The 15,158-nt window shown below is 46.1% G+C and overlaps 1 protein-coding gene across 15 annotated transcripts in view; it reads left to right on the top strand.

Annotated features, from left to right (window-relative positions):
* LOC118357940 (diacylglycerol kinase zeta-like) overlaps window positions 1-15,158 on the top strand; it is a 144,392-nt gene that overhangs the window by 117,928 nt on the left and 11,306 nt on the right. For 12 of the 15 annotated variants that reach the window (XM_035735296.2, XM_035735316.2, XM_035735334.2 and 9 more), the window contains 4 exons: window positions 746-847; window positions 3,119-3,232; window positions 7,472-7,528; window positions 14,135-14,169. In XM_035735296.2, coding sequence (XP_035591189.1) covers window positions 746-847; window positions 3,119-3,232; window positions 7,472-7,528; window positions 14,135-14,169 — 308 coding nt within the window. The remainder of the gene's footprint in view (window positions 1-745; window positions 848-3,118; window positions 3,233-7,471; window positions 7,529-14,134; window positions 14,170-15,158) is intronic. The other 3 variants (XM_035735276.2, XM_052479880.1, XM_052479901.1) reach the window with 3 other exon arrangements.

Below are 15,158 nucleotides of genomic sequence, written 5' to 3'. Positions count from 1 at the left end.
TGGCATCATGAGGATGGGAAATTATGTGGATATATTGAAGCAACATCTCAAGACATCAGTCAGGAAATTAAAGCTTGGTCGCAAATGGGTCTTCCAAATGGACAATGACCTGAAGCATACTTCCAAAGTTGTGGCAAAATGGCTTAAGGACAACAAAGTCAAGGTATTGGAGTGGCCATCACAAAGCCTTGACCTCAATCCTATAGAAAATTTGTGGGCAGAACTGAAAAAACGTGTGCGAGCAAGGAGGCCTACAAACCAGACTCAGTTACACCAGCTCTGTCAGGAGGAATGGGCCAAAATGCACCCAACTTATTGTGGGAAGCTTGTGGAAGGCTACCCAAAATGTTTGACCCAAGTTTTTGTATTTTATGTAAAGGCAATGCTACCAAATACTAATGGAGTGTACTTCTGACCCACTGGGAATGTGATGAAATAGATAAAAGCTAAAATAAATAATTCTCTCTACTATTATTCTGACATTTCACTTTCTTAAAATAAAGTGGTGATCCTAACTGACCTAAGACAGAGGATTTTTACTAGGACTAAATGTCAGGAATTGTGAAAAACTGAGTTTAAATGTATTTGGCTAAGGTGTATGTAAACTTCCGACTTCAACTGTATATATAAAAAAAAGTAAAACATCCATGAATTGTTCCTGTTCTCTCTCCTTCCTCCCATCTGCCCTTCCTTCTGCCCTCCATCCACTCCTCTTCCTCTCTGTGCCCTTTCCTCTTACCATCAGTCCCACCAGCCCACAATCGGACAGCGAGGCCATGGCCGTCAGACACAAGAAATCCCACTTCTTCTTCTCTCCCTCCGGCTTCCCCTTTCCTGTCAGGAAGAGGTATCGATCTGTCCTTCCTTCCTGTTCACCTCTCCTTTCCCCCTCCTCCTTAACTTACCTTGTCCTCCCAAGATTGTTTACTCAGCCCATGCAATATTTTTATTTTTACTTGGATGTAGCAGGGGATTCTGGGTCCTTGATATAAGCCTCTAGAGTGATCAACACACTAAGTCCAAGATCTTTGTGGGTGGAACACATTCAAGCTCATGGAAAATAAGGTTTATACCGGCAGAATGCAGTTTAACAACAAAGTGTGTACTGTTTTGCTTTATTTTCCTCAATATATAACATTTGAATCATTTGAAAATAGATGCCTCTGTAAGCCATGTGTGTGTTGCCAGGGCAATTGGTTTGATTTAAAATGCAAAGTTGATTGTGTGGGTGGGAATGGGTGGAGGAGGATGAATGTGGGAGGTGATGAGCAAAAACCCTGCGTTCCCTTTGGATTGGGAATGAGTACAGTGCCAATCTGCCTCACTGCTTATGTTTCACTCCCACCTTCTTTAGAATCAAGATTCTATTTTACTTCATGAAATGGAGAAAATCACACATGCTCACAATAGAACTTCACAACTGAGATCGGGGGTGAGAGGTGATCTCTCCCAATCTGATTATCCATTTGGCATTTGACGCTATTGTCTTGTCAGAAAGTAGGTTCAGGCTTGCCAGAGAGTAGGTTTAGCTCCAAACGAGACATGGGGAATTGGCCCGGCTGAGCATGGGGTTAGCCTAGGTTAGGTTTAGGGTTTGGGGGAGATCGATGAGGTCTATGTCAGGGTCAGATCTATAGTAAGAGCGATTTAGATGACTCAACACACATTCACGAGTCATGATGCTCTCAAATAATATTGTCGTTTCCTGTGTTCAATGCTCTTCCTCTGTCACAATGGAAGCTTTGTTTTAAGTACTTCCACAGTCCTGGAAATAACGTACAAGCTAGTCCTACTGTGCATCTTTCTTTATTAGTTAAAGATGTCAGCTTTAGATCTTTTGGAAAACAGTCTTATTAATTTGATGTCAGAGGCTTTCATCGTCTTTGTTTGTCATATGATCAGTATTTCATAAATCCCCAATCCGATTTGAACAGACAATGTAATGTGTATGCAGCTGTGCACATCTCTGCACACAAGTGCAGACTGTTCACTCCTGAGAATCTCTACATTTTCTAGGCTCTGCACATCCCTGGTTCAAGTCCTGCCAATCAACTTTTCCCCCTGCAAAAGCATCACTATTTTAGTGAGTTTCTGACTTCCCCCCAATTGATCTGAACAGCATCCCTACTCCTATATTCCGAAATATTTGACCCATAAAAATTTGAACAGCTTTTGCATTGCAGACACTTTTCCCTGTATGCTGGGTGTCTGCTCTTTGTTCCTCTGGTCCTGGTTGGTAGTCAGACAGATGAATGTGATGAATGTGGGAGAGGTGGAGCAGGTTGGTGGTAGACAGACAGACCCAGGCACCACAGCGTATTTCGGATCATTGCTCTCCACAACAAGACCCCAAGTGATTGATGTAATGATCCGCGCCCCACTTCTGCCCTTTTGTTGCAGCTCTTCAGTTAGAATGGAATATAAGACGTTCAATCCTACTAGAACCAAGCCATTATTGGTTGCATTAACAATTTAACACCATTTTATCATTTTAACACTCTTTTGACCTCAGTGGGGGAAAATAAGCTTCAAAGCAAGTACTGTTGGGTGCTGGATGACAGGAACATTTATATTGCATGTTAGTGTCTTCATTAACTGCAACTTTCTACCATTAGGAGAAATCTTATCTTCCACAGTATCTCGAACCGTCTTATTTGTTCTTTAGACCCCATCATTCTATAATTCTGTCTCATATACACAAGCGCTCTCTTTTGCTTATTCACTCTGCTCCCAAAGGTGGGAATGTTCTGGTTTCAATCTTCCACAATGGGTTCATCTATACAGCGTGTACCTTATTTTTGTTGTTGTTGTGTATTTTCACTAGATCCCCCAGCAATATAAACACACTTTATTGTTATATATACGGTGCCCACCTCTGATGTACCCTAGCTTTAATATTATAACAAGAAAAGGCTTAAATGTTTACCGCGCTTCAGGACCCAGCGGGAATAGAAACGGTGGTCTAACTACTCTGATGTTCCATAGTGTATCCAATGTGTGATGTCCTTCTAGGCCATCTCGGACCACGTCGTTTCTTATTTCTTATGCATGCTGTGTCTCTCCCTCTTTTCTCTCTATTTCTCTCTCTTCCCGTCTCTCTTCCCCTTCTCTCTCACAGGATCACGGAGCTCCAGAAGACCACCCAGAGGAAGCGAATATCCAGCGACAGCTCGGTGGTGGAGGCACTGGCACACAGCAACTCCCTCAGGTCCAGTAAGCCTGCCCTCACCAGGTGAGAAGAGACTAAAACGCAGGGTGGTGCCCCCCAACAGAGGCAGCCGCCAATCTCCCAAATCACACATTACAGCTTTGATTTTTGTTCTTGTAACACACTTCTATCTTTGACATAGAACTTCAAACAATGAAGCTAGCCATACTAGCCTCCCACTATGCCATTGTAAGAGGGCTTTAAACACCGTGTTTAACTTCCACTGAGTGCAGGTCCGGCAGTGCCGGGCTGTTTTAAGCCATGGCCATATCCCTAGCAGGGTGTGATATGCTCAGGAGTAGAATGAGGCTGGGTGGAGATTTAGCCAACCCTCATTATCGGACAGAACTGGTGTAGCCTCCATTCCCTTTCCTGTCACGCTCGCCTGGACTGAATAGGAAGAGGTCGGACGTTAGAAAAGGGTCTTGTCTGTGACACTGTTAGAGTATGGTTCCATGCAGGTATACAAATCTACTTAGGCCAGGATTTCTTCCATGGCGTATTCTGCGGTGTCACTGGGTCAATAAAGCGCCATACTGTACCATTCCATTTTTTTTGCAAGGAAATGCATTCTTCACAGTGAAGTTGTACGTATTTGTCACGGTCCATCATTTCAGAAAAGTGTTATGGTTCACCTCCGTGAGTCTCGTGAAACAGAGATGACAAGCAGTGAAATGCTGTTTTTTTTCATTGGCAAGCACATGAAAACAAACAGTTTTTGCTTTCATAATGTCATCCATTCTTAAATGTTTATGAACTGAGAATGGTTTGTAGGTGTAACGGTTCTCTTTTGGTGAAGGAGAGTCGGACCAAAATGCAGCGTGTAGATTGCAATCCATGTTTAATCAACAAACATAAACACGAATTAACACAAACACTACAAAACAATAAACGTAACGAAAACCGAAACAGCCTATACTTGTCAACTAACACAGCGACAGGAACAAAGACACTAAGGACAATCACCCACGACAAACTCAAAGAATATGGCTGCCTAAATATGGTTCCCAATCAGAGACAACGATAAACACCTGCCTCTGATTGAGAACCACTCCAGACAGCCATAGACTTTGCTAGATACCCCACTAAGCTACAATCCCAATACCAACACCAAAACCCCAAGACAAAACACACCACAATACAAAAACCCCATGCCACACCCTGGCCTGACCCAATACATGAAGATAAATACAAAATACTTTGACCAGGACGTGACAGAACCTCCCCCCTAAGGTGCGGACTCCCGAACGCACCTCAAAACAATAAGGAGGGTCCGGGTGGGCGTCTGTCCATGGTGGCGGCTCCGGCGCGGGACGTGGACCCCACTCAGTCAATGTCTTAGTCCCCTCTCCTCGCATCCCTGGATAGTCCACATTCGCCGCCAACCATGGCCTAGTAGTCCTCACCCAGAACCCCACTGGACTGAGGAGCAGATCGGGACTGAAGGACAGCTCGGCACTGAGGCAGCTCGGGACTGAGGGGAAGCTCGGGACTGAGGGGAAGCTCGGGACTGAGGGGAAGCTCGGGACTGAGGGGAAGCTCGGGACTGAGGGGAAGCTCGGGAGTGAGAGACAGCTCGGGAGTGAGAGAAAGCTCGGGAGTGAGAGAAAGCTCGGGAGTGAGAGAAAGCTCGGGAGTGAGAGGAAGCTCGGGAGTGAGAGGAAGCTCAGGAGTGAGAGGAAGCTCAGGCAGGTAGATAGATCTACCAGATCCTGGCTGGCTGGTGGTCTCAGCAGATCCTGGCTGACTGGCAGATCCTGGCTGGCTGGCGGATCCTGGCTGAATGGCGGATCCTGGCCGACTGGCGGATCCTGGCCGAATGGCGGATCCTGGCAGATCTGGAAGAGTCTGGAAGTTCTGGCAGATCTGGAAGAGTCTGGTTGACTGGCAGATCTGGAAGATTCTGGTTGACTGGCAGATCTGGAAGAGTCTGGCTGACTGGCAGATCTGGAAGAGTCTGGCTGACTGGCGGATCCTGGCAGACTGAAAGATCTGGCTGCTCCATGCTGACTGGCGGCTCTGACTGCTCCACGCTGACTGGCGGCTCTGGCTGCTCCATTTAGGCTGACAGCTCTGGCGGCTTCTTACAGACTAGCAGCTCTGGCGGCTCCGTGCAGACTGGCAGCTCCTTGCAGACTGACAGCTCCTTAAAGACTGGCAGCTCCTTGCAGACTGGCAGCTCCTTGCAGACTGGCAGCTCATTGCAGACTGGCAGCTCCTTGCAGACTGGCAGCTCCTTGCAGACTGGCTGCTCCATGCAGACTGACAGCTCTGGCTGCTCCATGCAGACTGACAGCTCTGGCTGCTCCATGTAGACTGGCAGCTCTGGCTGCTCCATGCAGACCGACAGCTCTGGCTGCGCTGAACAGGCTGGAGAATCCAGCAGCGCTGTAGAGGAGGAAGGCTCTGGCTGCGCTGAACAGGCGGGAGACTCCGACAGCGCAGGAGAGGCGAGGCGCACTGTAGGCCTGATGCGTGGTGCTGGCACTGGTGGTACTGAACCGAGGACACGCACAGGAAGCCTGGTGCGGGGAGCTGCTACCGGAGGGCTGGGGTGTGGAGGTGGTACTGGATAGACCGGACCGTGCAGGCGCACTGGAGCTCTTGAGCACCGAGCCTGCCCAACCTTACCTGGTTGAATACTCTCGGTCGCCCTGCCAGTGCGGCGAGGTGGAATAGCCCGCACTGGGCTATGCAGGCGAACCGGAGACACTGAGCGCAAGGCTGGTGCCATGTAAGCCGGCCCAATGAGACGCACTGGGGACCAGATGCGTAGAGCCGGCCGATACGCGGAGCTGGAATATACCGCACCGGGCTAGGCACCCGCACTGGGGACACCGTGCGCACCACTGCATAACACGGTGCCTGCCCGGTCTCTCTAGCCCCCCGGTAACCACAGGAAGTTAGCGTAGGTCTCCTACCTAGCGTAGCCCTACCCCCTGTGAGCCCTCCCCCAATAAATTTTTGGGGCTGACTCTCGGGCTTCCATCCGCTACGCCGTGCTGCCTCCTCATACCTGCGCCTCTCAGCTTTCGCCGCCTCCAGTTCTTCCTTGGGGCGGCGATATTCTCCAGGCTGAGCCCAGGGTCCTTTACCGTCCAGTTTGTCCTCCCATGTCCATTTCTCCAGGTGGTGCAACCTCTCCCACTGCAGCTGCTGCTGCTCCTGCTGCTGCTGCCTCTGTTGCCTCTCCTGTGGCTCCTGCCTGTTGACACGCTGCTTGGTCCGTTTGTGGTGGGTGATTCTGTAACGGTTCTCTTTTGGTGAAGGAGAGTCGGACCAAAATGCAGCGTGTAGATTGCAATCCATGTTTAATCAACAAACGTAAACACGAATTAACACAAACACTACAAAACAATAAACGTAACGAAAACCGAAACAGCCTATACTTGTCAACTAACACAGCGACAGGAACAAAGACACTAAGGACAATCACCCACGACAAACTCAAAGAATATGGCTGCCTAAATATGGTTCCCAATCAGAGACAACGATAAACACCTGCCTCTGATTGAGAACCACTCCAGACAGCCATAGACTTTGCTAGATACCCCACTAAGCTACAATCCCAATACCAACACCAAAACCCCAAGACAAAACACACCACAATACAAAAACCCCATGCCACACCCTGGCCTGACCCAATACATGAAGATAAACACAACATACTTCGACCAGGGCGTGACAGTAGGACTTATTTTTAGTGCTGATCGTGCTTTGTTTATATTACCTCCTTATATTGGGGCCAGAGAGAAGGAGGGAAAATGGCAGAGTGTATAACAGCATCCGCTACAGACTCGCCCTTCCTAATTGAATCTGCCATGAAATATATAGACATAAGGCTGCACTTTGATATTGTGGCCACGCCAACGGCAGGGACCGTGAGGCTCCATGGTCGCTCGTCACCTCGTACAATACAGGCACTGGATCCCATTTTGCCATGGCACAATGAAGGTAATATTGGAAAATTAAACTAAAGGGTGAAGCCCTACTATTACTTTGAGTGAAAGTGCACTTGCTGTAAGTTTTGCATACCGCAACTCGTATTTTCAAAAAAACATTTGCAGCTGATGAACTTAAAAACTCGACCGTACCATCTCAATGCCGATAACACATTCTCGAAATGAGGATTTGGTTGTAGAGGCTTTCCAGTTGTTTCTGTTTTTATTGTTTATCTTGCCTGTTTACACATTTATCATTTCTGTGCTCATCTGTTTAGTTTTTTTGGTCCATCCATTATTATTTTTTTATGTTGTCTTAAAGGGCAGGATGTATCCATCGGTCTAACACTACTGCAGCTGATTTCAACCCAACATCGAGGTGAGATCAAAGCCCCCTTTCACCACATTCACTTTCTTTCTCTTCACCAAGTCACTTTCTTGATTCTGCCCGTAGCACACTCTGTCACACAAGAATGCATTTACTTAGCAACGTTTCTGATTAGTAGAACCTTGGTCTGGAGTCAATATCACAGACGTCAACGCAATGTGCCAGACATGTCATGTTGTCCACTACTATCCCAGTGAAGAGAGAGAATCACATCTTTGAAACTGAATTTCTGAAGGATTTTTTAAAAAACGTGATACCATTGTCCTTACAATGGTATCACCTTCATGTCCCAGCTGGGCAGGATGCTAGTGAGAATGTGGGGATGGCATTCAGCTGCTGATGGAACCATATGGCACAAACAGGCCCATGTGCTCACTGTCATCGTGCCCCATTCCCTCTTGAGGGAGAGAGAGAGAGGGAGACTCTGCCTTAGAACAGGCACATCCTCCAATTTTGATTTTACAATGAATTATCTGTCATTGGTTTGCCACTCGTGTTTTTCAGCGACGCTAATTCACTGTTGATTGAGTCTCGTCTGGAGGCAGATTTGCATGATGGATGCTCTCCATGTCCACTGAGATGACTAATGAGAAGTTACATCTTCTGAACGCTGTCATGTGTGCAGCACCGCAAAGCCACTCCAAACAGGAGCTGCATGAAATTGCCCAGAATATTAAGTTTTGCTTGTCACTTCAGTGATCTGCCAAACAGACTGATTAATGTATTTTGTAGCTTTTCCTTGCCAGATATTTTCCTGTGTTATGCTTCCCTGTCGTGCAATTATAATTATTTCCAATGCCGTAATTCATTTGAGATGTAGAGCTTTTTTTGTTTCTTGATGTCCGGGTAAAATGCTTAGGATGCTAGCAAGGGCTTTGGTTTTATATCGAATGGGTAATTAGTCAGTTATCAGCTAGTCTTAAAAGAGAGGGTTTTTGAGCCTTGATACAAATCCGTTTAAATGAGCATGTAACATCGACTGAGGTGGCGTTATAAGCTGTCACATTTCTGTTCTTTATTCACTGTATTTTGTAATGATAGTGCTCAACTGAGCGTAATGCAAGTTCCTCCTAGAAAAGGAGGTTGTTATTTGTAGAGTGTGTTTTGGCTGCATGGACCGTAGAAGGAGGCAACAGAAGATGCAATCGTGTTGATTTTGATGGAAACCTTGTATTTACCATTCAATAAATACTGTAGGGAGCTCTGGTACACCGGAGCGCACAGTCCAGCATGCATCAAAACATCCTGAAACTTTGCTAAATTAACGATGGTAAGAAAAGATGGCATCCCCATACCATTGTTGACTCGGTGTTTGCGTTTCGAAAGCTCTATGTGCTGAACCGAACCACTAGGTCCTCTAATTGCCTATTATACCTCATTCTGAGACCGGCAGTCTTTTCTCACTTACACAGGAATGTACAGACTGTTTGCATTAACGATCTCCGAGGTGACAAATTGTTATCAGCTTATGGCTTGCTTTTGACTTCCTAATAATAAAAAATGATCCCCATTTAAAGCCACAATTTGGAGTCTGTTTTTCTGCCCTGCCAGTTGGCTTGGAAAAAGAATAATTCATTTGAATTTGACCGTTCAACAGCAGTAAATCTTGCAGCTCGTGTCCTTTTAAGGTCAATCCTGTTGCTTTGTCTTTAGCTCAATTGATTAACATGGTCTATAGTCATGCAGGCAACCTTGATTCTATGACGCGGATCAGTTGAACTGCTGGGGTCGTTGTGGCGAGGAGAAGGAAAGGGGGGATGAGATCACATAATGAGTAACCTTGCACTGAGACCTGAAGAGTCATGTTTATTCCCAGAGCTAATGCCTAGGCATTAGTTTTACTGTGGAAGAGCACACATAAAAGCTTCTGAAGTCCTTCTCCCTGTGATTGGCGAATAACTGTCAGGTTGGTGGTGATGTATGTGTCTGGACTGTGGAGGCTGGGCTCCACTATAATTATGAGGTGAGCCAGATATTCCAGTAAACTGTGTGTAATCTGCCCTGGATCTCCTTCACACTGACAATCCATTAGCGACAGAGGCTAGGCCAGTGGTTTGGGGCTTGATGTTGCCCAACATCTTAGCTGCATATTTTGTTCCCACTCTCAAAGGAAATTGCTGCCAGGGGCCCAAGGCTTGAACATATACTTTGCCTGCTATTGATTGTGTTCTGCTTCTCTTGTTTCCAGACCAACATATATTCTTTTTTTTTTAACCTCAGTGTTTTGTTTGTCACAGGCACTGTAAAGGAACTGATAATGCAGTTTGATGTAACGTAAGACTGGAATACTCATAACGTTTGCATGAAGTGTGGGTGAAACTGTGTGGTTTTACCTAATCCAAGTACACTTTCCTCTTAAGATATATCTTTCGCACATGTTACCTGTTTCAGCAACTGTATCACAGACAATACGTGGCCTACATGTAAATACTACATGACTGGCACTCTCGCTTTCATCGAATTTGGAACAGTAGCTCTTCCCTTCATGATGAGCTTATGATCCCCTGAGCTTATGAACACTGGACCCATATCTACCACTTTTGCTGGCTGGCGTCTGCCTCCTCCACAGTCAAACAGCCCAATAACTAGTGATGGGGGAAAATTCCCAGCCCGACCAATGTCGTATGCTGGTAACAGCTAACAGGAAGCCAGCCGCCTTTTGTCAAGAGTTTTAAATATGCAACTCTAACAAGACGCTCAACCTTCTTTTGATCAAAGATTTATCTTGGGAGTGAGACTTGTAGTGAGGAGTGGATGGAGACAGACTGGGTAATTGTGGGAGACTCCTGGGCGGATGAGAGAGACTGTGGGCTCTGTGTGGTTAATTACCTCTAACAGGGGAAAGCAGGCACATTAGTAACCCACAGACATATAGGACTCCCAGACCTTGGGGAAAGACTTGTTACAGGGATTCTTTTCTCCTCTGATTTACCATGATCACAATGTGTTGCTTTGCACAGCAAACATCTGCTCTGTTGTGTCTAATTGTATTATTTTTCAAGTCCAGGTGAGTCCAAGGTTTCCAATAGATTATACCAGGGCTCTCCAATTTTGTTCCTGGAGAGCTACTGTCATATAGGTTTTTGCTAATCTAACGCATCTGAGTCTAATAATTAGCTGGTTGATCAGATGAATCAGGTAATTTAAAACTGGGGTTGGGGCGAAAACCTACACGAGGGTAGCTCTACAGGAACAGGATTAGAGAGCCCAAGATTAAACCCTTTCTAAAAGAGTCTACTCTGTCTGATGAAGATTTTCCTTCTAATTCACTAACATTTTCCCAAACAAGTACAATTACAGCAGTGATCCACCTGAAAATCAAGATGGGTTGTTTTGTAAGATTCTAGTAACATTGTAATAATGCTTTGTTTATTCACCCAAATCTCGTACTCTTTTACTAAATGCTTGCTTAGCCATTAATCCTCCATTTGGCAAATCTGACCATAATTCTATCCTCCTGATTCCTGCTTACAAGCAAACACTAAAGCAGGTAGTACCAGTGACTCGTGCAGTATGGAAGTGGTCAGATGACGCGGATGCTACGCTACAGGACTGTTTTGCTAGCACAGACTGGAATATGTTCCGGGATTCATCAAATGGCATTGAGGAGTATACCACCTCAGTCATCGGCTTCATCAATAAGTGCATAAATGATGTCGTCCCCACAGTGACCGTACGTACATATCCCAACCAGAAGCCATGGATTACAGGCAACATCCACATCGATCTAAAGGCTAGAGCTGCCGCTTTCAAGGATCGGGACACTAATCTGGACGCTTACAAAAAATCCCCCTATGCTCTCAGACGAACCATCAAACAAGCAAAGCGTCAATACAGGATTAAGATTGAATCCTACTACACCGGCTCTGATGCTCGTTGGATGTGGCAGGGCTTGAAAACTATTATGGACTACAAAAGGAAACCCACAAGCTGACCAGTGACGCGAGCCTACCATTCAAGCTAAATGCCTTTTATGCTCGCTTCGAGGCAAACAACACTGAAGCATGCATGAGAGCAGCAGCTGTTCTGGATGACTGTGGGATAACGCTCTCGGTAGCCAATGTGAGTAAGACCTTTAAACAGGTCAACATTCACAAAGCTGCGGGGCCAGACAGATTACCAGGACGTGTACTCAAAGCATGCGCAGACCAACTGGCAAGTATCTTAATTGACATTTTCAACCTCTCCCCGAACGAGTCTGTAATACCTACATGTTTCAAGCAGAGTACCATAGTCCCTGTGCCCAAGGAAGCGAAGGTAACCTGCCTAAATGATTACCGCCCCGTAGCACTCACGTCGGTAGCCAAGAAGTGCTTTGAAAGGCTGGTCATGGCTCTCATCAACAGCATCCTCCCGGATACCCTAGACCCACTCCAATTCGCATACCGCCGCAACAGATCCACAGATGATGCAATCTCAAACGCACTCCACACTGCCCTTTCCCACCTGGACAAAAGGAAAACCTATGCGAGAATGCTGGTCATTGACTACAGCTCAGCGATCAGCACCATAGTAGTCACAAAACTCATTCACTTAGCTAAGGACCCTGGGACTTAACATCTCCCTCTGCAACTGGATCTTGGACTTCCTGACGGGCTGCCCCCAGGTGGTAAGGGTAGGCAACAACACGTCTGCTACGCTGATCCTCAATACTGGGGCCCCCCAGGGGTGTGTGTTTAGTCCCCTCCTGTACTCCCTGTTCACCCACGACTGCGTGGCCAAACATGACTCCAACACCATCATTAAGTTTGCCGACGACACAACAGCCTTATCACTGCCTTCAGAGACCTGGCAGTGTGATGCCAGGATAACAACCTCTCTTTCAATGTGAGTAAGACAAAGGAGCTGATCATGGACTACGGGAAAAGGCAGGCCGAACAGGCCCCCATGAACATCGACAGGGCTGTAGTGGAGTGGGTCGAGAGTTTCAAGTTCCTTGGTGTCCACATCACCAACGAACTATCATGGTCCAAACACACATGACAGTCGTGAAGATGGCACAAAAACACCTTTTCTCCCTCAGTAGACTGAAAAGATTTGGCATGGGTCCCCAGATCCTCAAAACGTTCTACAGCTGCAACATCGAGAGCATCCTGACCGGTTGCATCAACACTTGGTATGGCAACTGCTCGGCATTTGACCGTAAGGTGCTACAGAGGGTAGTGTGTACGGCCCAGTACATCACTGGGGCCAAGCTTCCTGCCATCCAGGACCTATATACTAGGCGGTGTCAGAGGAAAGCCCAAAGAATTGTCAAAGACTCCAGTCACCCACGTTATAGACTATTTTCTCTGCTACCGCAGTCTACCAAGTCTAGGACCTAAAGGCTCCTTAACAGCTTCTACCCCCAAGCCATAAGACTGCTGAACAATTGATCAAATGGCCACCGGATTATTTAAATTGACCCCCCCCCACACCCCTCCCCCATTTCCTTTTCACACTGCTGCTACTTGCTGTTTATTATCTGTGCATAGTCACTTCACCCCTACCTACAAATTACCTCAACTAACTTGTACCTCTGCACATTGACTCGGTACCGGTACCCCTTGTATATAGCATTGTTATTGTTGTTTCTTGAACTGCACTGTTGTTTAAGGGGCTTGCAAGTAAGCATTTCACAGTAAAGTCTACATATGTTTTATTCGGGCGCGTGTGACAAATTAAAGTTTGCTTTGATTTGGTAGATGACCGTTATAGTATCTATTCAAGCAGGGTTTTTTAAATTCTCAATTAATACAATGGTCTCTGACCCTCTAATGTTCTTTATATATTCACACCTTTCATACCCATTATTGTTTACGCCTTCTGCTCTGTGCTAATAACAAAGATGAAGAGCCAGTCTTAAGGCCAGCCTGAGAGAGGTGGGGTTGACCAATCAGTAGGATAATTCGTCCTGGTCAGTACAGGGCCTGCTCCTCGGACGGTCAGTCTCAGCTTCACTGTTCCTGCCTGTGTGCGTTTTGATGTTAGCCTTGTGTCAGTTCTCAGTGGATTAGTGTGTGTGGGGGATTTAGCTTCTGGCAAACAGACAGCCCAGCCAGGATCAGACAGTAACATAACCTGGAGTGACAGCAGGGAGGCCCAAGAGCTGACTCTCTGTCCACTCACACTGCCCTACTGACACGGCTCTGTGTGTGTGTGTGTGTGTGTGTGTGTGTGTGTGTGTGTGTGTGTGTGTGTGTGTGTGTGTGTGTGTGTGTGTGTGTGTGTGTGTGTGTGTGTGTGTGTGTGTGTGTGTTTGAATCAGAATGGAGGAGAGGGAGGGGGAGCTCTTTTGGCTACAAACACACGTATTAGAGTATTTTACCTTGGGCTAGTTGGCAGGCAAGGGACGCCTGGAAAAACAGAGCAAATCAGGGGACTGTCTAATTAACCACACCACCTCCCATCTGAACCAAAACCGTGCAACCGAAGCAAGTCTTTTTTTTGGGGGACATTTTGTTTTGGGGATTTGGTTTGTTTTAGGTTTTTTTCCTATCATGGATGTTTGCTATGAAAAACCAAGGGGTGTAGAGAGGTGGGCTTTACAAGCATTTTGTTTTGTGAACTGTTTGTTTTGTATTGCTTTAATCGTGTCTTGCTCTCTATCTCCCCCAGGTCGGAGAAGAATACACTGTGCAATACAGACAAAGGTAAAACAAACACACGTTGAATTGTTGCACTAGGTGATTATAAATTGACGCCGTTAACTTGGTGGATGTGGGTAAATCGGTGCCCACAATCAAGGTTTAACAAACTAAAATCCACCGCCAGCTAATTCCTGTCAGAATGATGTTTCACTATGAATAATGTCGAACGATAAGAGCCTGATGCTTTTTTTGAGCTCGATTCAAGAAGTGGCTAAAAATGTCTTAGCCTCTGTGGCCCTGCTTAAATAAACCCCCGGAAGTTCACCTGCCATCATGCGAAGGGTTTTACCCCCCCCCCCCATTTTTTTTTTATTGGCACTTAAGATATGCATTTCACAGCATTTGAACTAGAGTGCTGCGGTGAAGGATTATTAAAATTCACAGGAAACACATTAGCATTCAAGTCCATCCCTCACAAAGATTTTGGCGTGAGCCCAGTCAGAATATATTCTCGAGACCTGACTTGGCATCTCTCGAGTTGTTTTCTAAAGGACAAAAAACGACATTTCCAGTAGCAGCCCCATTCTAATTATGGTTGTTCAGCTCTGACAGCAGGATTCTAGAGCATACTGTATCTTCAGACGCAGACGTCGCGGTAGCAACTGTTTGACTTGCAGAGCTGGCTAACTGAGATTTGTGAGAATGCTGTGGGGAATTTTGAGCCGACTGTTTTCCTGCCTCGACGGAAAACATGCAGATGGGTGGATTAGGGTAAATAATCTACAAAGGGCAATTTGGTGCTTTCAACAAGGATTTGCCATATTGAGACTGAACCCAAGAACTCAACAGGCGCGAATGTGATTATCCGTGTTAATTTAAATCATTTCATGATCCAGTGTTTAAATACTGTCCCTCTACTGAAGGCAGAAACATGCATCTTGCTCTCGTTACTGTCCATGTTAGCCGAGTAAATAGATTGACAATGTTTTTGCTCATCAATTCAGTTTGAGGTTCCTTTCCCAAGACCGTCAGTCATAAGTCATATAGTACAT

Source organism: Oncorhynchus keta, chromosome 2 (genome assembly GCF_023373465.1).
Source record: "Oncorhynchus keta strain PuntledgeMale-10-30-2019 chromosome 2, Oket_V2, whole genome shotgun sequence".
NCBI classification, from domain to species: Eukaryota; Metazoa; Chordata; class Actinopteri; order Salmoniformes; family Salmonidae; genus Oncorhynchus; species Oncorhynchus keta.
The sequence above is the reverse complement of the archived record's forward strand: the minus strand, read 5'-3'. Positions and strand labels throughout refer to the sequence as shown.